The following is a 27013-nucleotide window of genomic DNA, read 5'->3' as shown; positions in this document are numbered from 1 at the left end:
GTCTTGCACCGAGACAGATTTTAGAAAACTGTTTGTTAGACATTTCGCTTGTTACTTTTCCATACCAAAATTAAGCATTATTCGAATTGTTTGTTGAATCTACCCATAAGTAACAAACTTTCCGATGCAATATTTGAAAAAAGAAATATGAATAAATAAACTATGAAAAAAAATCTTCATTTTATTCAAACCGACTATTTTTTGTATGAATTCCTGTACGAATGAATTGTTATTCGAATAAAATTTTGCCTAACTCTGCTTTCTTGTTTTAAATATTTTATTCAATTGAAAATAATTTGACAGTACTTTCGAATTCTTTAAACGTTTCTGCTATTTTATATTTGATCTACTCGTTTTTGTTAAAAAAATTATTTATTACAAAATAAATAAAATAAAAGAATACAAAATTTTAATTTTTTTTCTTTAATTTAGTTAATTTTTTTAATAAAAAAATCTCATATATCGTATTCGATAAATTATAATTAATTGATATTAATTATACTCGAAAGCAAAGCGAAGACACATCAATTGGTCACTCAATTATTGGTATCATACCATTATTCAGTTGTTACTAACACCATTAAGAAACCGTTTCACTTTTGGTTCGACTATGAGCGTATCTCGATCTGATACGCTGCTTTCACCTTAAAATATACGGCTGCAGAGCCGGCGGATTGCAACTCGTCATGGACGATATTTTGACCTGTACATACAAGTATTTTTAATTTCATTAAGTATGTATAGCTAAGCTACGATGACACTCCTGAACACATGTTTGCTGTTTCGCACCCATCCTTCTGCTCTCATTTATGCATGTTACTACCGAAGTCGGAACAAATGCCTCGACATTTAAATGAAATTTTTATACAAGCATATAGAGTATGGATCTCTATACATTTGTTACATATAAATTTTATAACCTACACAACTGGATGAAGTTTAGAACTATTTCACTATATCATAACATTCGTGAATGAAGGAAACAGAATAGCATTTCAATGTTTGTCTTATCGAATTCATTTGAATTATTTCGACATAATACAAATGCATTTTAGAAATAAATTTTTCCATGTTAATTTTTACAATTCACTTTTTAATTGCTGCATCAGAAAGTTTGTTACTTTTGAGTAAATTGATCATAACCAATCTTCCTTCGGAAGTAAAGGAAATAATCGTACATACCAGGATTTGTATTTGTAACACATATGTATATTCTTAAAAATTACGTAGGAAAAAACGGTCAACAACTATCGACGTTATTTTAGAATCATTTACGATCTCATTTCATTCTACAATCTCTATACGAATAATTTATTCGACTAAAAGATGAATAAATAGATAGAATAATTTGTTACGAATAATGGAATTATTGTTATTCGAATGAAGTATTCGATTAAAACGTATTCACTCAAATAATTATTTTTGATAAATATTTATTCGAAACAATTCAAATAATGACCAACTCTGGTTGATAATAATATTTTCCAAGTATTTACTCAAGCTCGGTCGAACATTGATAACTATTTTATGGGGAAAAATCCGAGTTATTTGTGGATCGCAAATTTGTTTATGCTTGAAAACAAAACATTGTTCCGGTAAAGCGCGTCCAGCACGTAGATAACAAGCTTCATTGTGAAAGTGGGTACAATGGGGCTCTCGCGCGATCAGCGAACGGTCGCGCGTGAAATTTTTTCGCGTGGCGAACAGGTAGGATCGATGTGTGTACACGAACGTTGGTGCAAATTAAAAGCGTTTTATGGCTAGTCGCCGAAGAACCGTTTCCACGGCCTCCGCTCTCTCCAGCTGTGCTCGAAAACAGTGTCCGCGGAGTTCCGTTAGGTCGTACATAATCATGTGCGTCCAACTCTGACACCTAGAACCCTGTTCGCGTGGGTTTCTATACAATAAGTAGAACCGCGTAGCTAATGCAATCGATGACGGGTATAATAACGTTTGCTGCAAGACTTCCTCGCGAGACCCGACGGTTTTGCTGCAATTGTCAGATGGTGGTCTTTTTACACCATAAACTCCCGCGCGGACGTCACTCGAAATGCACGCAAACAATCGCGTGGGACGTACAGTGGCTCACGAAAGTGTTCGAAGAGCTTTTAACACTATTTCGAAGACAAAAGACGTAATTTAATAAAGTCTATTTAATACTATTTTTACCGGACGGCTTAAAGGACATCTTTTAATCGTTTTTAATCAAAATTATTTCCCACGTTTTATGTTCCCTATATAATCACTTCTCAACTTTCGCTACAGTCGTCACAAAAGTAATTCGATAAATTACATAATACAAAGTATCGATGAAAATAATGTTAAAATAATGGAATAACTTTTACAAAATTGGACCAGATAACTCAAATTATTTTAAGCAGCCATGACAGTTATTTTTATTAAAAGACATAATTAATAACACATAATTAATTTAAAGTTTTTATTAAAAGACATAATTATAATGAAATATAAACTGTATTATAATTCTTTAACTTCAAATCTACCGATCATTAAAATCGATTAATGTGTTTTGCTTTATAAGAATGACAAGATTGAATTTATTTAGACATTTCGCAATTTTTATAATAACGGATGCTTGAACCACTGAATTGGTTGAATTATTTCTTATTAAAGAGTCTTCTCAACTTCAGCAGTTTTAAGATGAAATATATGGAAGCCGGAACGAACGTGGATCTATAGAACAGATTATTCGTTCAGTATCCGTAAAAACTATGATAAATTGACATGAGGGACGGACGAGAGATAAGCTCCTTCAAATATCTAAATGAGGTTTTAATCGTACATAGATTGCACAGTAACTAAACACATTCTTGATAACATTGTTAATTTACATAACTGGTAAAATTTTAGCAATAAAACCAGTTGAACTGGTCTCGCATTAAAAATATACACAAATTGCATAATAACTAAATACATTTTTAGTAATATTATTAATTTACATAACTTGTAAATTTATTTTAGAAGTAAAACCAGTTAAATTGATCTCGCACGAACGAAGTCGCGTATTATCTACAAAACTGAAATGTCAAGAATCGCGAGAACATTTTATTAAAATGTTCGACTGTCGTTTAAAATGGCGACTATCGTTTACGTTTTCTCATCTTTTTAACCATCCGTTGGACTGAGCCAAAATGTCCCACATTTCTTTTTTCAAGAAACTAATATTGTCATGAGAATAATGAAATTAACAATTATATCAATATACTTCAAAGTGAGATATCGAGTCCTAATAAAGGTGATGATGATCTAGAATGTCCAAATTATATTTTCAAATTTTTGAGTCTCGATAGTATCGCTAGTTACTGAGTGACAGTTGTTTGAAAACTGAACTGGGTCTGAGTGACCCAGTATAACATATGTGTCTCGCATAGAAAGTGTGGTAGCGGAGAGTTGAACCAAATTTGTATACATTCAAAACAAAAATGAATATGTCAAATATACGATAGTCAACATTTAGAAGAATTTAAAAACACTATTATATTCTTTGCAACTTAGTAACAGGTTCCTGGCTTAAAGAAAATAAAACGCGAAGAACGAAGTCTCTGTGCAATATTCACCTCTAAGAATTAATGCAGACAATTTTCATTTTGCATAAAGATCCGCAGTCTATTAATCAAAGTATCAAAGGATTTTCCGACGGTAATTTCGTAGTGAGAAAAATTAAATGAAACCGACGCGGCGTTACCGCAATCGCGTATTAATCGGAACGAATGATTCCGTTCGCATAAACGGGCCAACCACGATGCGTCGCGTGTCATTGAGAGACATTGTACCCGGCTGATTTATTTTTCCCGTCTGCTCTATTTTCGTTGCAAACGACCGCGTGCTCCCTGGATACGCCAGGATGTACTCCAAGCCTACATCCGGATGCGCAAACGTACCGCGGTCGAGTGACAAGCGACAGACAACCACGCGTGAGCCCCGCTCTTGCCCTTGCGACGACGCCTGCTTTATTAGTCTGTCCGCTCAATTTTTAACGGGCTATTCTCATTCAGCCAGTTAACAAAATTCACGTTTTCTTCCTCTTGCATTTCTCACACTGTAACCTATCAACGTGTTAACCACCACACCAGCGTCCGTAAAAAAACACAAAATCGGTGCAACTTGTTTAACAGTAGGATAAAGGTTAGATTAAAGGGTAAAGGTTAGATCGTTTTTTTATAAACAATAAATGTTTTTAATCGAAAATTATGATCTAAAAACGCTTATTGATTTCATCGGTAACACTTCACACATTGAACTAATTGTAGGCCCGTGTAAAACAAACATTCTGTGTTATAATTTTCTTCACAATCGCTTTCATTATTTAGAATAATTTCCTCTTCATCATCTGTTGAATCGCTTTCTATACGTTTCTTTAGCGTTTCTTTTGAAATTGTCTTTTTTGGTTTAGCATTATAATAAAAAATTCTTTTACCTAACCCAGTTCCAAGTTTGGCTTACTCAAAAGATTGTAATAAAGATTGAATTTTCAAGTTTAGTAAAAAAAGTTGTGAATTAGCATACTAATACTTTTACCAGGGATTTAAATAGTCAACTAGCTTCACTTTTTTTAAGAAAATGTAACTGAGTATGTTTAGAATCATTTATAATTTTATTTGTTAATATCTTTTAATTTATTTTTTATTGCACTCCTTCTAAATACGTATTTAAATAACTTTTCTATGAACCCGTCGACCAAATGTTAAGAAGGCCCTTAGTATTCATAAATGTTATTAATATTTCAGTATTCATAAATGCAGACGGAGCAATACAAATGCAAGATCTTGTTATCTGGAATATTAAAATTCAAATCACATATTTTCGGTGAAATCGTCGGACCTTCCAATCATAAAAGGAATCTGCAAAACACATTTAATACCTGTAACCGCATTACTCACTGGAAAAGACCTTGCTAACAAGAGTTCAAATTCGTTCCCAATGTGGACGGACAATGAGTCAGTCGCTAATGAGTCATTTCACTGATGTTATCTTCCATTAATATAACAGAACACATTGCTGATCTCGATAATTGCAAAAATGTTATCTTTAGGAAACTAGAAAGAATTACCGCTACCTGCTGTGTAAATCTGTGAACTGATCGTTGTAACTTTGTTGGAATCTCGCGACGTTATTTTTTAAATTAGATAGACCAATCTCATTGATTATAATATGATGTACGAAATCTCATTAGTTCTTTTATATGGAATATATTAATTTTGTTATTAACATAATTATCGAACTGAATAACCTACATTTAATTGTAACAATTTTATAAAATATTCATTCTTTTATTTTCGAATTGAATAATACTTGGTTCTAATAATTCTATGAAATGATACATTTATTGTTTTATTGGCATAATTCTTACCTTTATGAAATAATATATTAATTGTTTTACTAGCATAACTGTTACCTTACTGAAATAAATTACATTTAGTTCAAATATTTTTATAAAATGATATATTAGTTATTTGATTAGCACAACTTTTAGCTTACCGAACTAAATTATATTCACTTCGAATACTTCCTGTTACTTTAAATAATTGAGTCACCATGAAGTATAGTTCTCTCAAGAGAAACTTTAAACTTCCATTAATAACCATAAGGGACCTCTAACATCCTGGAAAAATCCATTACACATCACGCCATCAGTTTCCTTGCCCTATTTAATTAAAACAGAATTAACTCAACGTCTGCCGTAATTTCGAAGGAAACCGCCCATAACACTTAAATGGTTTACCCTGTATAATAAATTTAAAAGTGTCCGACGCACGATAACCGTAATCTTTCCGACAAAACTTTCAGTTTATTTTTACCCCATGGAAAGGTAAGCTACCTACAATCTACCGGAAAGGGTTCGTGCCACATTAGTGGAAAACCTTTGATCGTTGCGATAGGGGTGTCGCAGGGAAGAATTAACGAGTGAAACGGCGAGTTTATGCGTTAAGCCGCATCTTCACCGGCTTAGTGTTCCTGTACGGCTTGGAAAGCCGCTCGGAAAAACCGGATAGCTTAAAAATCTGCTGACGATAAAAGAAAAGCAGGGTGGAATGGATTCGATTCAGCGCGACCGTAAATGAAAATTCAGCGTCACTTTAAACTCGACAATCTCGGTTATTTGTATTACACACATTCGGCGAACATGTTCCCCGTAGTAAGTGCTTAATTTAGCAAGCGGTCATGAGTCCCGAATTCTAGGCCAATAATGTCACGGTTTCTTCCCATTCTACACGTGTCCAATGAAAATATTTCATTTACAAAACAATCGGATAATTTTCTATCCACGCTCTGGTAATGAAACTAAACATTTTTGTATAGCATCGAAATATATTTATGCACAACAATTTGTAAACTTATTACCAGTAAAAATTAGGAACTAGTCTTAGTTTCATTTTGAAATGTTTCACACAGAAAATGTAACAAAATAGTAATGGATAGGGTTTGTTAAGTTTTTTAATGTTTCATTGGACTTATGATAATTATTAATGGATAAAATGAAAAATATCTCAAGCAACTAGACTTCGTTAAGTTTTTACGTATTTCACAAAGGAAATTCAACAAAACAATGTAAATACGAACATTATTAACGGATAAAATGAAAGTAACGAACGTGTTAATAAATATTATATTAACAATAGGACTTGATATGGTTAATTATGTTTATTAATAAACACTGGTTTCTGATGTTTTCTTTTACAGTTACTGAAATTGCGAAAATCTGTTTACGAGAAACACTTTGACGTATTTCTTCATTAAAACATGTATTATAATAGAAATTGTACAAATCATGAATAAAGCGTCTGTTCGTAAATATAAAAGCATTCAAATATTCTTGATAGAAAAGTAATAGTATTTAAATATATCGGAGGTTCAAAAATCGTGGAACAAGAAAAATCACTATTAGACTCTCGTGAGTAATTTGGGTTTATTAGTGAATAATTTTGACCCTCGAGCAGATGATACTTCATGAACCATACTTATTTATGCAGCTTTAAAACCCGTGCTCATTTTCTGTTTTCGTTTCGAAAGTTCTTTGCTATTAAGAAAAAGTGAAACTCTATATCTTTAAGCGAATCTTCTCAATTAGAAGGTTCGGAAAATCGGATTTCACTTCATTGAAATTATCAAATATACATACGCAAATACAATTTCAATTATATTTTCGTCAAGCGTTCTTCAAAGTATTGCAGAATTTGCGAATATGTGAGTGACATAACAGCCAAATGACACCTAAATAAGATTAAGACAAGAAAATACCTAAAACTGCGTTGATCAGAGACTATGTTGTTGTAACAAAGAATAATGGTGGAGGAACAAAAAGCAAAATGACAAAGACGAAGACAAGTTTAAATAATATTAAATATAATATTAAATTAAAATAAAATCGATATTTTGCAACCTGAGAATTATTATTTTCGTAAAATAATGTACATTATTACGATTATTTTAAAAATACTAATTCTTTGAATGCAACAACCGTTTCGATTTATTCATCAAAAATAATTTCGAATTGTAGACATTTTTTTGATAGTTTTACTTAATTTTACCAATTTTTTAATCAATTCGTACGGAAGATTCGCCATTGTATGATTTTGACGTTGTTCATTGCTTTATTCACTTTCACCTAACCTACTTACTGTTCGTTGGCATACGTGAATAACCTATTATACATATGTATAGTTTCCCGTAATATCGTACTACAGTGGTCGATTCTTGATAAACGCCGATTTCAAGGGAACGTATTCTATTCCGAAGCCGAAGTCAATTGAAATGGGCGTCGGTTATTGGTCGAGCGTAAAACAATTTCATTTCTTGCAAACCTCGCTGGATACAAAGCGGCTGACTTTCGCCAAAGGAACTTTCCTCGAGCCGTTAAAATATATTCTATCCTTCACCGTGTTTCGTTCGAGTTTCATTTGCTTCAAGAAATTCTTTGGGAAGTTATTTTATTCTTTATTATGGACTAATAAATCGTAAATTAACTATTTTGTTAAAATGTCTTATCTACTTATTTGCCACTGTCCAGGATATATAAAAATATTTAGAACATCACCTTTTAAACAAAGGGCCTTTTATCTTTTAAGCAAAGCTGGGATATTTTGAATACTTCATAGAGTTCCAAATGTAATTACTTTAATGATTTTCACTTATTTAAAAATGATTTTATTGATTTAAAGCTTCATTTTTTGGATGATCAGAAATGTTAGCTACGTCAATTCGACTAAGCAGGAAAGTGTTGAAAGGAAATACATTCTTTATAAAGAATTCTATTGAACAATCTACAAATTTTGTAGAATTTCAACGAGAGAATGATTTTATTTTATTATTCTTCTTATTATTATTTTATTATTTATCACGAATGAATGTATTTATTCGCGAAATAGTAATTAACACTTTGAATAAAATATAAAATGATATAATGTTGGAAATAATTACCCTATTTAAACAAAATTTGGTACAAGATTGTATTAATACAGATTACACAGACCAAAAATTTTGAATTTTGAAAGTGTCATAATCATCAACAGTATTTTATGCTGCCTAAGAGGACATATCCAAGTGTAAAAGAGTTTTATTAATTAATAAATTAGTTAATTCCATTATTCATGTGTGTAATGTCGATTGAAATGTATGAGATATACTGAACGACAACTATATTATGAGTATTGTACACACGTAATTCGTATTTATGCATTAAATGTATAAAACATAGCTAAATTATTCATAAACATTAATTTAATCGTGTGGAAGGTCAAGGAATTAATTCATGGGTATTTACAAACATATTGTTTACAGTTCATTATTTTTTTTTATTAATATTTCGGGCAACTGTAACTAAAAATTATGATCATCGTATCAATATTTATGTTCTAATTATGTAGCGACAGATAAATATCGTAAAATGATTGATATTCACAAAAAATAAGTTAAAAACAATGCTTATGTGAATATTGTATGTTTTACCATTTTGCATTTTTGATGACGTATTCGAGTTCAGTAACCTCAGAAACACAAGAGCTCCTATTTTCATAAAAATGGAATAAAATCGCTTGTAACCCGTTGGCAGAAATGTATAGGACGTGATGCCAACACCATTTCATGTGCAACAATCTAATATTAATGTTGGACTATTTCAGAACTTGGTTTACTATTATGCTTTCGAAATCATCGAACAGTTAAGGTGGGGCATACTTCAAAAAAAGTTGGGAAACACTGCTCTAGGGACTAGGACTCGAACAACGAACGATGCAAGCGATGCCGGGTAGCAATGCAACAAGCTGCAAGGACTTGTAATTGCTGTAGAACCGGATGGCGAACCGGGAACCTAAAGTAACATAGTCGGAAAATTGTTTGCACGTTGCAGGATAGATTTGTTTGCATTTTACTGAACGCCGTGTAATAATTTACATTAAGACTGCAAATAACCCAGTTGTTTCCCATCGATATAATCGTGGAAAATAGTGTTGTCTAAACTAAACTCGAGCTCTCCTCTCCGTTGTACGTTTCTGGCAGTATGCTATAAATCGTTGATTATTATCATGTTATGCGATACTTGTCCAATCCGTACGTCTCCTTCTCGTTTTATGGTTGGTGGAAAATGGACGTACCGCGTCTAATAATGGGTATTCAAGCCGTTCGAGTACGTTTGAACATATTTTAAGTTGCTCGAGCGATTTGATGCTCGTGGTTATAAAATTAATCGACCACTTTGAAATAACATGCAACGTGGGATTCCTTTGCACTATTCTGAATTACGTATTATACATATAAAGTAGTCTGTATACAAGGTCTGGGTTAAGACATATTATATTTAATATTAATTATAATTCAAAATATTAATTGCAATTAGAGTGAAGGACATATCGTCATTGAAAATATAAAAGTTTTCGTCCATTGGTCTGGATTAAGTAAAATTCAAAATATGAATTGTAATTAAGTTGCAATATATATTATTATCGAAAATGTAAAAGTTTTCGTAAGCGTCATTTGAGACGCTAGAAGTAGTTTATATCAGATTGGCGATAAGAGAAAGATCGAAGAAGAAATCAAACAAGTGCAGAACAACCATTGATGAGGGGCATTAACAATTCACCAATTTAGAGATAAGGTGTTTGACAAAAAAGTATACACTTTAAAGAGAAATTTCCAAAACGGAATCACAATTAGACACACCAAGATAACAGACAAACAAAAAAAAACAATAGAAGAAAATGAACTGAGAAAATGTATTGGCGTCTTTGAAAAATGTTTACAAAATCTTAAAATATCAAAAATGAACTGTATTTTGCAAATTCAAAGTTAGCTTGCGAAAAGTAACGTTTAAGAAAACATCAGCAAACTGTTTGAAATTGTAGAACTAGTACAAGCTGCATCATTAACTATAGAAAAAGTTTACCATTCGAATCGTTACTGTCGTAAATTGTGCAACAATCTTTAAGCAAATCAACAGAGAATTGAAGGATCCGGAAGATGAGATTGTTACGTAACACGTCCATTTTACATTATCATACCATCAAATAAAGAAATACGATGGAATAGAAGGCGATATGTTACATAAGTTACGTGATTGCAAAGCATGTTTTAATGTCTGCGACCATCTCCATACTCCAATATGTTCTAATCATTAATACGTTAGATACGATAATACAAACGTAATGTATAAAAAAATGTGCATAATTTAAGAATGTTACGATAAAACATTAAATATGATCGCATCCTTGTCGATAATGTATTTTTCACACCGGTAAATTGGTATCATGGTTTCAGTTAATAGTTACAGCCATATTCTCAGTGGATCATAATCGGCAATTATTAGATTGTATAATAGGAGATGTTGTATCATTCAAGGAGGAAAATTGTAATTCAAATAATTATCTTATTAATCGAAATATGCAACATTTGCTTGTATTCTTATGTTTAAGAATCCAATGCCACGCTTCATATTAAATAACTCAATATTATTTATTATTCACAATTATATATTTGAATATTATTTAACATTGACAATTATATACTTGAATATTATATATATTTAATTATATATTGAACAATTTAATGTTTGAATTTTCACGCGTTCTATTAAGATCTATAGGAAATTTACCATGTCCAGAAGAGATATTTTAAAAAATATATTGAAAAATATTGATAAATACTTAGTTATATTTTTACCAAAAAGTTCCACCGTTCGTGTGTCAATTACTTCCGTCGTTCGAAACGTTTCAGTTCCTAATATTCATCTTATTTTAATCATTTAAAAGAGTATTTGACGGTCGGTCACGGATATCCATTACTCATTAGTACGTATGCTCTGCTTGCCTCGATTGATCAATAACGAAAAAAGAAATATTATCTATATTTATTCCCTACGAGAAAAGAAGCTGTTTATTCAAGTGTGGTTTATTCAAGTGTCGCAATAAAACATGTAATACCACGGGAATATCGAAAAATTGTACTTTCAATTTCAAGGAGTTAACAGATATTACATGTAAGATAAATGATTGTTTGAAATAAAAGCATTTTTAATGTAAACAAGAAACTCCATAACGCCTAAGTCTGTTTAAAAATAATACATTTACGCAGGTCAGCCAGGAAGCAAAAACGTAATTCGATCAAATGACACGATACATGCTCTAATTTCTAAAAAGTAGGAAAACATTTCCATCATTCCAGTGTGATTGCAAATTAATAATACCTTTCATGGTATATTACATCAGACAGTTTCTATATCAAATAAGCATTTTTCGACTACAATAGTCTATCTGACTATTCAACATTTTATGTTTATTAAATATACTCATTCTTAATCAATTATTTCCATTATTATATTAGTAAAAGTTTTGTTTGGTGTTTATAAAAGAATTTTTTATAATTATCGAGGCTTTAAAAAGCTACGAATCCGCGAATATTTTATATCTGTGTAAATCTTTGTGCGCGGAATTTGAGCAATAAAATATGTCAATTACAGATTACTGAAGTAAAATAAATTTGAACAATATATGTTAAGGAACAATATATGTATGTACACAAGTACTTATGCGACCGATATTAGCTTATCATGTATTGACTTTGATAAGAGGCAAATACATGAGGCATATATGCATCGAGATGCAAATACTTCTAATTTTATTTGTATTTTCTATTTATACTTTGCAGAAAAGAACGCCGGCTCGTCGAAATTAGTATTTTAATTATGTAAACTGATAATTATCTAAAGGAACGTATTCCTGATTACCTCGAAGCATGTATGCATGTCAGATAATTAAAACAGTATTTAATTATTTCGAGCATTCTGTTTAGTCGATATTAATTAAATCGATGAAGCATTTCGTTCTCATTAACAACAATAATAACTCAAATAGTGTTTACAATGCTTAAGTAAATAGAATTACACTGTAAGTAGAACGAAGCACCACGTTGTAATATTTGCAGTTTCGGTATAAAATTTCCAAAAATGTTCTGTATACTTTTCATATTTTTCAGCAAAATATCATTGCATGACAACTTTAATGAATAATTTAAATAAATTTCCACTAGTGACAGAAATAAAGTTTCCGTCACTGATGTCTATTATGAACGATCAAGACAAGATTTTTCTTATCAATAATTGCTGTGAATAATTGGAATAAATTCCACTTATAAAAATTATTATAAATGACCAAAATAGAATTTCCGTCATCGATCATTATTGGCAACGAAAAAATGTCTTACTCAATTGTAATTGTTGTTTGTAATAAAAAATTGAAACCATCGATCATGTAAGCTTTTTAACAAATTCTGTTGTATTCCCCGATTAATAGCTCCAACTTGAATGATAAAGAATGACCGGTATCACATGTTTCATTTAAAAAATACTCGAATTACAGAAACTCTCTGGTAACAAATAATTTAACCAATTTAATAATTCAAACATCCATTATTATAAAAATAACGAAGACATTAAATCTTATTTTTACAGAGCAACACGCATTAGTCGTTCTTAATGATCAGTAGGTTTAGTGATAAAACATTACAATAAAGTTTATATTTTATCATAATTATGTCTTTTAATAAAAACCGAATAAAACCTAATATTGTTACTGATTTTTTGTCAACAGAATTTTTCAAATAACTGTCATTTCTAGTGTAAAAAAACGCGGAACAAGACAGTAATAAAATGAAATCGAATTTATTAGCGTTCAGTGAACGGGAACTCCGACAATTTCTTTACAGCTTTTTTTGCTTGGCCAATCTCAGTCTCCAAATTGCGAAACTCGACTGACTTTCCCAACTGTCGAGAACGATGGCTCGTACGCTGGTGCCCATTGACCTCTGAATTTCTGATCTGTCGAGAGACCAGTGTGCTTATCCGAGCGACGATCCGACAGTGATACCGTGCGGATTTTCGTCTAACGATGCGAATTAATTCGAGGAAATTGCATTCCCTGATATTCATATCGCGACAGCGTACAGCACTCCCGCGTTCTGTGTACAGAAATAATCAGCTCCATGGGTGCGTACTCATTTTCATCAACGGAATGTCTCGTTTTGTAATTCTGCAATTGTAAGTATATAGGTGACGAAATAATAGTGGGAAACTCTCGCTTGAATCACATACGACAACCATATGTAACACATAACAAGTTATTATCTCTCTAAAATTAAATTTCACTGTTCTCCACAATGTCACTTTATATGTACACAGTGGCTTACGTAAGCGTTCGAACACTTTTTAAAATAGAATCACTTTTTTCAAAATCGCACGAAATTTATTGCAGATTTTGGAAGAAATAGTTTACTAGACGATGCCTATGAAAAGTTTCTTTTTTAAACTTCAATTACTTAGAATTACAAAGCAAACAAAAAACACACGTTTCTTTAACTTTTTTATTTGTGTCTGTAACGAAAATGTAAACAACGAATTCTGCAGATCTCAGCTAAGATGAAACAGTTGAAAAGAAGAAAAACATTATTTCATGTTTTTGTAATCATGTAACGTGCATCTAAGACACAGAAATCAACGAAACACATCGATTAAATACTCGGTCCACGATCAGATACAAAATTTAAAAAGCATGAGTTTTTTACTTTTTCTGTCATTCCAACCAATTGCAATTATTAAATCAAATTTTGTTCAGTTAGTCCCTCTAACGTCTGAAAAAAATACAAATCTTTTGGTGCAATTTCAAAAAGCTTATTCCGTTTTCCGAACACTTTCGTAAGCCACTGTACCCATCATTAACGTCTGCGAATCATTAGCGTTCATATTTCAGCGAACCATAATGGAGCCTGTTACACTGCAATTGCAATTTTTACGCGTGACTGAATATAATATACGTCGTTGCCTTTGAGAAGATCGTTTTGCGGAAACAGGAAATTGAATAAATATCCTAGGTCGATCATTAATCAATCGATAACGCATTTAAGTAGTGGAAAGAAACAGATAATTATAAAATGTAAATGAATGTTGAGAAACACGATTGCAAACACAAGAGCATACTATTTTAATAACGATCCAGGAACTTCAATATATCTCTGTCATTATCAATTTCCAATATTCCGTAGTATAGTTGCAAATTGCATGGAAAATCCTTGGTTCCCAGAAGACAATCGACGATGCAACTGTCAATCTGAGTAAATCAAGAAAATTGCACATTGGTATTCTCCTACGTTTCCGTATATTGTTACTTTAATAATCGACTTTAATCATTCTGTGATTTCGAGATTTATCGTGCCACTGTTATTAAGCGTAGTATTCTAACGAGTCTTCTTCGTTTATACAACACGTCTCAGGATATTAGTATACAGCTTACTAGAATGAGAAAAACAGTTTTTGAACGCACAGTTCTTTATTAAGTAGGTTAGTGCATGGAAAATGAATTCGCAACCGTCTGAAAGTACGATAACTGCGTAAAGACTGTAACGGAATATGCATATGTATAACAGTCTGAGTCAATTACCTACATGTTGCCTTGAAAGATAACTGCTTCGTGATATACATATGACGGCTCAAGGAATTACAAATTTATCAAATGCAAAGTTGAGCATCAAGAATGATTACCTTCATATTATAAACATATTAAAACATCTTTCTGCTTTTTATTGAATTTAATTGATTTTTTAACTCTTTACTTACAGATAGGAGGTATTAATCATTATGAAAGCACTTTTAAATACACATGTTGCTACAATTAATCAAGAACAAAGTAAATAAAACGAACTATTTATTGATGAAGTAATAAAATTACTAAAGACTTTAAACTTTGTTTCAATGAATATCATTGGACTGCAAATCGTTATGCATGTTCGACGGGAAAATCCCGCATGTCGACTACGAAATTTCTTATGGTGAAAATAAAATTGCAAAACAATTAATGTTTGTCAGAGTGCAGGTTTTCATGCATTTTACAAACTAGCACATACCACGAATGCATAAAGATCTTTAGACTGATAATTATGTTCATAAAAACATTATATATATTGCAGGTAATATATGTGTGTATATATATACGATTAAAGAACTTAATTATTGCGATTGTTTTAAAAATTATCATATTACGAAAACATTTATAATTTGTTACATGTTCATTCATAAGATACTGAAGTAAATTCGACCTTGCAATTTGTATCGAAAGCTTTTTAAGATACAACGCATCATACAGATATGGCCACAGTTTTTCTGCGGATGTATGCGCAGATACACTAATCTAAAAGAGGTGGCAGTTTTTTTCTTACCGGCTTGCGTAACACTCGATTGCCTTTGCTTTTCTAACAGAATTAGAGTTTCAACTGCTAATAGTTAAAACTGATACATCCGAGAACAGTGTTCGCAAATTATGATCTTGACAACTGATTTTCTTCGAATTTTGCGTATTTGTGGATTATCCACTGTGTCCCGGTTTATTATTTTCCTATCAGCCGACCACGAAGACAAGGACGGGGTCAAAGTGCGAATTTTATAGAGAACACCGTAAACCGTTGCAAAAAGTTTCAACAAAATGCAAAAGATTATATACATATTAAATAGGACTTGAATTTTCCGGGAGTTTTAGCAATATTAGCAAGATGATGACTGTTGATGATGACATTAAAAACTGTTATCACGTTTCGGCAAATATATTTCAACTACTTAGTAGATTGGGTAGTAAACATATTAATAACAAAAATTATAATTCTTACAATACAGACCATGGAATATGTGTATGAGAAGAATCAATGGGTTTAAGTGACATTTGTAAAATCATTTTCTTGGTTATAAGGCTGAAAATGAAGGATTACTATTGTTATTATTATTATTATTATTATTATTATTATTATTATCCTTACATAAATTTAAAAATGTAAAAAGAATCCTTCCTAGTAGTTTTAATATAATCTGTAACCATAAAGTCGTAATTGACCGATAAATAATGTCTTCTGTTTATTAAATTTTAATGATAACCGTTCACTATATTACTCAAATAATATTGTTTATCATTATTTATCATTAAAGGGAGTGGTTATACTAATATAATAAGTAAACCGGAAAGATATTACTAACATGATAAGTAATCGGAAAAATTTTTAAATACTGCTACATTCTTTTAAAACAAGCTACAAGCTATTAAAAGTATGAAGACGTAAAGCAAAGTTCTATGTAACTACTTTTGGTGCAACTGAGATAGAATTTCTTATTTTGCATGAAAATATCCAGTGTGGCGACAACAATGGGGTTACTAGACCTGGGTCATTGAGATAAGTCAGAATTATGTATAAATAGTTTTAGGGAGAACAATGGACAATTGCTGCCAGTGTATAAATGCGTGTTTGCATCACGGATGACGAATGTGATGTTCTTAGGATGAATAGTATAATAGTAATACATTAGATGAAAGTAATAAGCAGTCAAATTTTTTAAGGATAGTATATGTTATTTTAAATTTGAACAACGATACAGTGGAATATAATAACAGTAACAAAACGAATATAAATCGTTAGTACTTTAAAAACCAATCTCTTTGTTAAAAAATATCAATTATTTGTTATTCGTATGCATTTATCCTTCATTTCGTTGAATTATCTTAATCATTTGATAAGATAGAGTTTGGGTACAGATTTTATATTACTATATTGTAATATTCTATTATATTTAATCCTGTGATTTTCTATGTTGTCATTGCCTTGAGCCACATAAAATTAATTTTTTTTTTTCAGCAAAGTGATACAAGTGAAATTTTTGTAGTAACAATAAAAATGGTTAGTTAAATAATTACAACATATTGTTACAAATGATTTTAGTAATTGAACGCTGTATGAAACTATCGTTTAAAGGCTTGAAAAATTGACTGTTAAATGTAGGTGTGATTTATATCAACGAAACCATGAGATCTGTAAGATTTCATGGAACATTTGTTTCTCGTGATACTACGCAGAGAGAATCCGCTCTGTAATATAACAGAATCAAATAGATTCGACAAGGGAGAAACGAAACGAAAAGAACGCTTTGAAAAACAGACAAGACGATAACGATGAATCGTTATGCCGTGGATATTCGCAGTGGTAACAGCAGACCGTTACCTTGAGCCTAAAAGGGTTAAACCTAAGCATAGGAGGAGACAGGTAAACAGACCAAAACGGAGTGAATGTATGTAACAACCGACACCGTGTCTCGAGTGTCACACTCTCGTGCATGCACGGAATCGCTGGCAGAAAGGCATTCGACTAACACGTCCTAGATTCATACGATTATCCGTCGCCATTCCACTCACCTCGGCGAGCAGCGTCAAAAAAAGGAGTAGTGTGCCGTAAAAGGTGAAATTCGGCTTCGGGTGTTCGACAGCCGTGCTCTTCATCCTTAACGAAGTGATGAGACGACGATATGCAACGAATTTGATCCACCGCAGACTCCTTCCCCAATCTTTTCCCCTTTTCTCTTCTGTTCTGGTCTATTTGCTTGCCTAAGAACAGCCGGCAAACACTTTTCCGTCAGCAAAAACGCGGCTACGCACAGTCCCTCGATCGATCGACGACACTGGAATTCCCTCGGACCGCCTGTTATCACGAGAAATCATGTAATTTGCGCCTTTGCGTCCGTGGTTCCGTCGCGTCGCGTCGTGTCACACCGTGTCAAAAACCAACTGCTTGGCTGCCAGTCACCTTTGATCTCCGCCGTATCGCGGAGCGTTACTCCTAATCGAGTGTTCGGTAACTGAACGGCAACGGTGATCACGTGGCCTTCTTTTTTCTCGTTCGTCTAGTTCCTCCTTCCGTCATGACTGCGAAAGCTGTTCTCGGCACGGGTACTTTCGTTGACAATTTCGAATCCGTGCCTCCTAGTTTTCAGACTAGAAAGTTGCTGGCCGTTGACACGCGGCTGCTCGACATACCGTCGATCAACCGTCGTCGTCGAACTCGATCACCAAGAACGGCCGGGTTTGGCGGCGATAGGCATGTTCGACGGCGACGTTGCGTCTACCCGTTAATTGGAATCTGAAATGAAATACCCTCGCCGCCTTGGATAGAGAGAGTTTCCTCCTCGCGGAACGTTCTCCTCGGTCGGAGCACTTGGAATGGGATAATGACCGGGAGGGATGCCACCCTCCAGCGCAGGCGAGACAACGACGAGCTAACGAACCGAACTATAACGCAACTTGTAAATAAACCACTTTGGCTGCGCCGTTTGTCTCGGGCATCGTTCTCCCTTCGACTCGGATAAATAATTTCAACTATTTTCTGGAATGTAAACGGCCTGCGTCAACGTCGGCGGTTATAATGCGGATAGAAAATAGTACGGAACGTGAGAAGCATTTGAAATCTGTCCACTCTGTGTTACGGTCCCAGGGGGGCTTTCTCTCTCTCTCTACACCCCGAGAGATATTCGGTCGTGTCGCACGGTTGATTTCCGCTCCGAACCTCTGCCTCGCAAACTATCAACCCAAACGTACCCGCCACACTCGATGACTCCGGCGGCGTCAAGGTGAAACGCTAGCCGCGAAGCGGAACTTATCAGTTCAAGCGAAAGCGGCTACCAGTTGACAGGGATGAGTTCTCATTGTTTCGGTCACTCTTTGGTTTCGTCGTGGAGGCCACACCTGCGGGATCAATATGTCAAGGTACCATTCGCAGTACGATCACGGAACCGAAGAAACCACTGAATCACAGGATGCATCACCGAGCTTTAAATTTCCATCGAACCCTAGTTCGATCGGCCGTCTAGCGCACGCACACGTTGTCCTAGTTCAGCGGCAGAGATACCATTTCGGAGACAAGGACATGTAATCACTGTACGAGAAACCGCGGGGAAAACACACGAGAACCGTCGTATCCTTTGTCCATGAATCTCTTTCCTAATCCCGTTCTCTTCTCCCTGTAGAGAATCTAGCAACAGCTGGGTATGGACACGCGCGAGTCGATCGTTCGCTGCAAAAGCGGACAAACGAGAGGGACAAAGGTGAAATCAACGATGGTAAAACCGAAGTTTCGTCCGGCGAGAGGTGCACTCGATCAACTGGCGCGCTTTCATGACGCCTCTCCCGGTGCATGCACGGGCAACGGGACCTCGGCACTCAAACTCGTGGCTTGCCGAACCAGCAGCAGCTAAATCGTTTGCCTTGCCTCGTCCCTAGCCTCTCCCACCGTCGCCACGGCTAACCTGACTGCCTTTCCATTCCATTCGGATCTTCCTTCTCTCTCCATCCTCCGAATTGTCGGCTGCCCAGGCCGAATACCCGGCGCAGCCGCCACCACCACCACTAGCATTTTCATCCCCACCATTGTCTACCTACACTACCTCCCACCACCTTGCGCATTCTCTGCTCCGCTGCGAACTCCGCTCGTTCCTCCCTCGCTGGTCATCGAGCTAGACTCTATGTAACCCACGGATAGATCCGGCGGACATACGTACACGTACAGACCTGGACCCAGGGGCGTACCTACCTGAGGAAACTTGGACACCATATACATACATATATCTATAGACGCAGCTTCAGATAATTTCCCTGGAAACCATTTACGTGACGTCACGTGTGGCCAAGATGTATAAGCTATGCTAGTATGATATACACGGATGTACTACGTATGCAGTTTCAAAATTTTTTGAATATGTTGTTAATATTTGCACGGAATAAGTAGATATTCTTTTTAAAATATCAAAGGTAATAAATATTCTTTATAAGTATACTGGGTGTTTAAAAAAAACGCATTCAGTATTTGTATGGCATATAGGACACGGTCTGAAATATAAATATTTTCGATTACTAGCATCATCATAATATTGATGTAACTGTGTAATTACTAATTAGATCCACAAGTATCGATGAAATCTACTGTAAAGTAAACATCAATCAAGTAAGCAAAAATCAATCATGTTGCAAGCAAACAGAAATATTTATATCTCAGAAACAGACGACTTTTCAGCCTATGGCTATATATGATATAAATATTGACTGCTTTTTTTTAACACCTTGTATATTTCGATCATTAAGTTTCACGTTTTACAATTGTAAATAGTGCTCATTATAACATATTTTGGAAATTATAATTTTGCAAAATTTATTTCAGTTTGATATTGAGATACTAGTAACATTCTGTAAAAAGTGTTTGGCTAATTATTTTCATAAAAATTATTTCACTTAAATAAATAATAAAGATACGAATGCTTAGAGAACAATTATTTATTTACATTGACGTTACACATAAATTGTACGTATACATTTATTGTTTAGAAAGTATATTGGTTAGACCACGGACTTAGGAATAGAGGGACGGTGCACTTCAGACCATATACATATGTACACTACTAAACACGTCATGTGTATAGTGCGTGTACTGAAAATCCAAGAGTTTAGTGAAGCAAAGATAACTGTCCACTCTGATGTCACGCGAAGTAAAGATAATCATTCAAAATCGCTGACAAATAGTTGAAATGTCGAGCATATGTACGTTAATAATGTGGAATCAAATAATATTATTCACTTAATTAAAATGATCAGTATTAACATCTCAATTAAACTTTAAATACATTCTGTGAAATTATAATTTTCAAAATATTCATTTAATTATGGATTATACCCCGTGATAGTGGGAGAGGCTAGAGACGAGGCAAGACAAGGCAAGCGATTTAGCTACTGCTGGTTCGGTAATATAATTAAATATGCAATTTAATCAATTGAATTTGATTTCTAACAATTAAATATTTTCGCATATTCTTTAATGTCGAACATTAGAACAGTTTAACACATTTGGAACATCGGTGTGTTACTCTTTTGAAAATATATAGAAAATACTGATTGTATATCATATCATATCATATATCATACTAGCATAGCTTATACATCTTATTCACACTGACGTCACGTAGATGATTTCGCTTTTGCTTCAGGGAAATTATCTAAAGCCCTGTCTATAGGTATATGCAATCTAAGTTGTGCACAAACTAAAGGGATGGCGGGGGGGGGGGGGCACTAAAAAATGTAACATGTACACACATACACATATAAGCATATACATGTGCGACATTCAAATATAAATATACATACCTATTAAATCAGATCAAGTCAAACTTTATTTAAAATTAAGGTAATTCTTATTTATTTAAGGCTATTACTTTCAATACCATTATTTGAAAATACAAATTGATAATATCGATAAAATAATAGTAACATTAACGAGTTTGTTTATGACTATTGTCATTATTACGGCTACCCAATTTGTGTTCGAAATTTGATTTAGGTTCTTCATCACAAAGCTAAATGACGCTTTGCATTATTATCTTGTTGATAACTGTGCATTGATTTATATTTGGGGCGCGATATTAAATTTATAAGGAAGAACTTCAAAGATACTGACTATTATCAAAAAATTTACAGTAGATAATGTTATTGAGATTTCTCTAATCAATATTCACACTTTCACTTTTAGATTTTCATGTTTTTACATTATATACGATTTCCAAGTCTAAATTAAATCTTGTAATGGTTTTTAAATTTGAACCTGAATTAGTGGTTTTAAGTCTAAGATTTTACACGAAGTGATTAAGTTCAATTAGTTTGGGGGGGGGGGGGGGTCTTTTCTACAAATATTACTGTCAAACGCGTTTCATTACATTCTTTACAAAATGGCATTATTCGAAAATCAAGTCATGTGACTCATATTAATTATTTTAATTTTGATATTCAATTTGAAGGACTTCTAAAACATCATGTATGGAATGTAATTGTTGACATCGAATTTGGTATGCTCTTCAAATGGTTAATTGTCATGCTATCCGCGAAATTGTAAGGTTAAGTGAACTATGTTCCTTTAGAAAGTCTTCGCATACGTAAATAGCATATGAGGTGTTTCTTTACAATATATTATTTCATCATCTTCGTTGGGGTATATATACATATGTGTACGCAAAATGTATAAAAGCGTTAAATTGAAAAGCAACTGCTATTGAACGGTGCAAAAATGTGACAAATTTGAAAGATTTTCTTACTCCCTGTATCTTGTCGTAATAAACGTATTTAACAAATTCAAATGTATAATAGTATCTTGCAAAATTTCAATTTTTCATACGTTATTGCTTGTTATTACAGCAATCGAATGTGCACGCTGTGATTATAAAAATATAAACTTTGATACAATATTTAGAAATGAGTTTTTAAAAAATAAGAATTCCCTGTCATTAAAAATGGAATATATAACTATGTAAAAACTAAGAGAATAGTTTTATCATTTAGGAATGGCGCCATAGAGTTACTAGAATTAACGTGTTAGAATGGCAACATGAAAGGTTTAACTGTCACTACATGTAACGTAAAAATAGTAATGTAAATAATATTAGGGCAGCGGACAATTGTTTGTAGAAATTATGAACCATTTTCTTGATACTTGTTTCGAAATATAAACAAGGGTATAAATATTAGCAATGTTTAAGTTGGAAACACTGTACAGCTCTCTGCTTCGGCAGCCATTTTAGGTAGTCGCTGAATCATACGTCTACGCGCCAATAATCAATTATGCATACTTCACATTATAATGCTACATGCTAAGAAATTAAAAAACTCTAAGCAGTACATTATTCAGAAATTATAAATAGTCTTATGGATATTGATATATTTTAAAATTTATTTCAAGAAGTATCAAATTAATAAGAATCAAGTAAGATAAATTTAGTTCAGACTGTGCATAGTAGAAAATATGAATTTTTAAACATATTTTCAAAATGGTATTTTCAAAATTGATTGGGCAGTGTCCTAAAAACAATTACATTTATTTCCTTCAAATTTTGTAAGTATATTGTGAAGATAAAAAGACTAGTTTTGTGAAGGTATTAATTAATGGCAATCAAATGATATAAAATTACACGTTTCCGTAATTCTATATTTCTATAAACTAACTGCGAGCAACAATAAACATTGGAGAACCCCTTAATTAAAGAATTTGATTACGACAGAATGATCATTTCTTTGATATTAATTATTTCTAATGAAAAAGTTTCGAAAATTGCATGAAGATATAATCTTTTAACGTAATCTCGTAATTTTAAGTAAAATGTTTACGAGTTCGAAAAGAAGAATTTTAAAATATAAAATTTCCCTTTCCTTGAACAAAAAAATATTCATTAAAAGATATTTTACCAATTATACGATTACATAATTGTATTTTAACAGTTGTAAAATAATATAGTTAGTTTAAATAATTAGTTAGTTAAGTTACAATTAACTGGTTACGAATGTTTGTATGTTCGCATAACATATTATGTAATTGTAAAATTAAAACATCTAAAATTTGTAATTCATAGCGTTTTCAGCAAAAAATATTTTAATCACTAATGAAAGAAATAGATCTTGATTTATGTTATTATTTTATTTAGTCATTCCAAACATCAGTCTAAACATATGAATGTCTCTAATCACTCTATGTCTAATTATGACAAAATAAATATTATTAAATTATATTAATATTATTCTTTATTTATGATATAAATTTGTAACTCCAATTTCGTGCTTTTTATTTTGTATTTTCTGTTTAAATTATTGTCTGTAACATTTTTGTTGATACTATCATTTCCTCTCGTTACAGCAGTCGATGAAGCGTTCAAACAAATTCATAGATAGACACAGATTAGGGACATTACGTGTATATGTTATATTTCAACACTTTGATAGACTGTAAAATAAATGTAAATATGTAAAGAATTTTTGATTGTCGATTGGAACGCTCATAATTGCAATTTCATTCCAATTGAACTCTCGACATTACCGACGACTACGAGTTTAGGTTTGTTAGCGGAAATAAATTATTCCATATACTTCATTCGCATTATACGTATATTATAATAAATAAATGATAAAATTCAATTTCAAAGAACTGGTTAAGTAATTCAATTATTCGTAGCTAAAAAAGAAATTAGTAATAAAACCTTTTCATTAAATTTGAAATTAGTTACTTTTTATTTAAAATAATAATAATACTTATTATTATTTATTTAAAATAATTATAACATATTTAAAAAATGAAATAAATAAATAATTTCGAAATTACGGATTTATTGTGTAATCTGTTGGTTCATATTTTAATGCGAATGAAAACAAAACTATTTTTCTAGAATGAACCGGAGAAACTAAAACAAATTGCAATAATATATTTATCTTATTTAATACATGTCATGTTTTCGTACAAGTTTATAAATTTGTGTAATTATGGAAATAATATTGCGTGTATGCACGATTTCATACATATTCATATTTCAACGAAATATTTTTTGTTCCAGGTATTACGTTTCACAACGGTTGATTCCATCACTTACGTGTGTATATGTGCATTTGCTCCTGCTGGCTCATGTTAAATGGAACGTAATAAATCTGAAAAATATACATACAATACGCTCTATTTTTGTTAACAAATTTTAACGTACTTGCTACATAAATCTGAGTATGACATTACATAAAATTATATGATCTATCTATAATACGACTTCTTTGTTCTAGAATATTATAGATATTTACCGCATTCTATATAATATACTAAATGTAAAAAATTTCAAATTAAGAACAATTGATTAATGAATATGAACGTAAATTATTTGAAAAGAATGAAAAATATTTTCATAGGAATTTAAAGTCAATTTTTTATTATTTGATCATATTTTGAATGTAATTTTTCATATTCTAAAATTAATTCAAGTAGAATAATTTCGTTATACGTACAAAGTAATTGTTTACTGAAAATATCTCCAATCATATAGAATTTTGAGTACCGTTGGTTAACTGTACGATTTCTTTATTGAGGAATATTACGTTTACAGCTTCGACAATTCATTAGAATGCAGAGTAACCATATTAGTACATTTAATTGTCTGGGAACATACAGGTGTCGTTATTGCCATAAATAACGATTCTTACTGTCGAAACGAATGGAAGGGATGTCGTGGGCGACGGAAAAGAAATATGGCGTGGGTAGAAATGTATTCGGATCAAGAATCTCAATATTCAGTATCGAAATTATCAACAAAACTGTTCGTGGATTACGCAAACAATATGTAGCTGATAAAAATAAGTCTTTACGAGTTCTGGAAAATCATAACGGGTACAAGGGTTATATAGCTCTGGCGACGTTAAGATAAATTAATCAGTGATTTAGTTTACGTGGATGCGATCATTGAAATGAAATCAACATTAATATTGCACTGAATTAAATCGTGATGTCATCATTTCTAAATATGTTCAGTAATTGCCAGGAACGGATTTAAGTATAGACTAAATAGGCTACAGCCTAGGGCGGCAATTGCTCGGACGTGGTGGTTTTTAAGGAAAATTTCGCTTTAGATTTTTTTATAGACAGTAAAAAATCATACGATCTTAAGTAATGTTATAGCTGATTATTCATAAAAATGCTAAATCTAGTATTTTCAATGCTTATGATCATTTTTGTTTTTACCATTCCTTCTCATTGTGGGGTGACAAAAATATGTTAGTCCAGGGTGGCAAAAATCTAAATCCGACTCTGGTAATGGCTTCTGAACTGTCAATAGAAACTTTAAAACAATGCAAGTTTAACCGATGTTCCCTAATCCGGAAAGCATGAACATATTCAAAATTATTAATAAAATTTTATATAGTTCTCGTTTAAAACTTTAATGAATTTTGATATTGAGTAAATATTGTTATATTTAATATTTATCCAATATTTGCAATTATAAGACACTTATCAAGAAGTGTAATTTTTGTAAATGTCGATTATTTACTGTTTTAAAGAAGGTGTTTTATAATACAGATCTACAGATTAAAATTATTGTTATTAATTCTCATTGATAAAAATATGTCATAAGAAGGCATTTGAATTGTAAATATGTTTAAAAATTGTTGAGATACAGATATTGAAAATAATTTTATAAAATAGTAAAGTGAAATTATATCTTGAAAATAATCTTCACTAAAAAATACAAATATAAGTTATAAAAACTAAAAAGTACAGATGTTCAAACCAAAAGTTCTTTAAAACATTTTGCAGCAGTATTTCGGGGAAGAAATAAATTTTCCTTAATTTGAATCTTCGTAACCTAATTTATGATAACTGTATAAGTTACGTTGACTTCGAAAATAACACTTCGTGTCCATTATGAAACACCACATTGGACGTCAGAATTAATCCGGTGTAGGTAAAAAACGTTTACGCAAATCTACTTTTTGTAGACTAATTTAAAAGAAATGTAAGTGTAGTTTACATAATTTTGCCATCAACAGTAGCGGCACATTAAGAATGAAGTGTAATTTCTAAAAAACGGTATTAATCTTTACACTCTTTGCACATTATAGTTCGATTGATACCGTTTCTATAATCATTCAATCAATAACTAGGTTATTAGAGATGTTGATCAGAAGTTATTAATCCATTAATCTTTGTCAATGGATTTTGTTTCTTGGATAAATTCGAATAGATCAGATATTTTGTCTTCATTGAAGTTTTCTTTATGATATGATCCAAATAATTACATTTTTATTTACTAATGTTCCTAATTTTCGGGTACCTATATATTTTCGTGACTGAATATTACTATATTGGTCCTTTC

The 27013-nt window shown here is 32.3% G+C and overlaps 1 protein-coding gene across 7 annotated transcripts in view; it reads right to left on the bottom strand.

The window, feature by feature from the left end:
- Ptp10D (Protein tyrosine phosphatase 10D) overlaps positions 1-19623 on the bottom strand; it is an 80413-nt gene extending 60790 nt beyond the window's left edge. For 3 of the 7 annotated variants that reach the window (XM_033468683.2, XM_076519345.1, XM_076519343.1), the window contains exon 1: positions 17727-19621. In XM_033468683.2, the coding sequence (XP_033324574.1) occupies positions 17727-17810 (84 nt within the window). In that variant the 5' untranslated portion in view covers positions 17811-19621. Of the gene's footprint in view, positions 1-17726 lie in introns of all 7 variants that reach the window. The other 4 variants (XM_076519342.1, XM_076519348.1, XM_076519344.1 and 1 more) reach the window with 4 other exon arrangements.
- Between the last annotated feature and the right edge of the window lie 7390 nt (positions 19624-27013).

This window comes from Megalopta genalis, chromosome 2 (genome assembly GCF_051020955.1).
Source record: "Megalopta genalis isolate 19385.01 chromosome 2, iyMegGena1_principal, whole genome shotgun sequence".
NCBI lineage: Eukaryota > Metazoa > Arthropoda > Insecta > Hymenoptera > Halictidae > Megalopta > Megalopta genalis.
The sequence above is the reverse complement of the archived record's forward strand: the minus strand, read 5'-3'. Positions and strand labels throughout refer to the sequence as shown.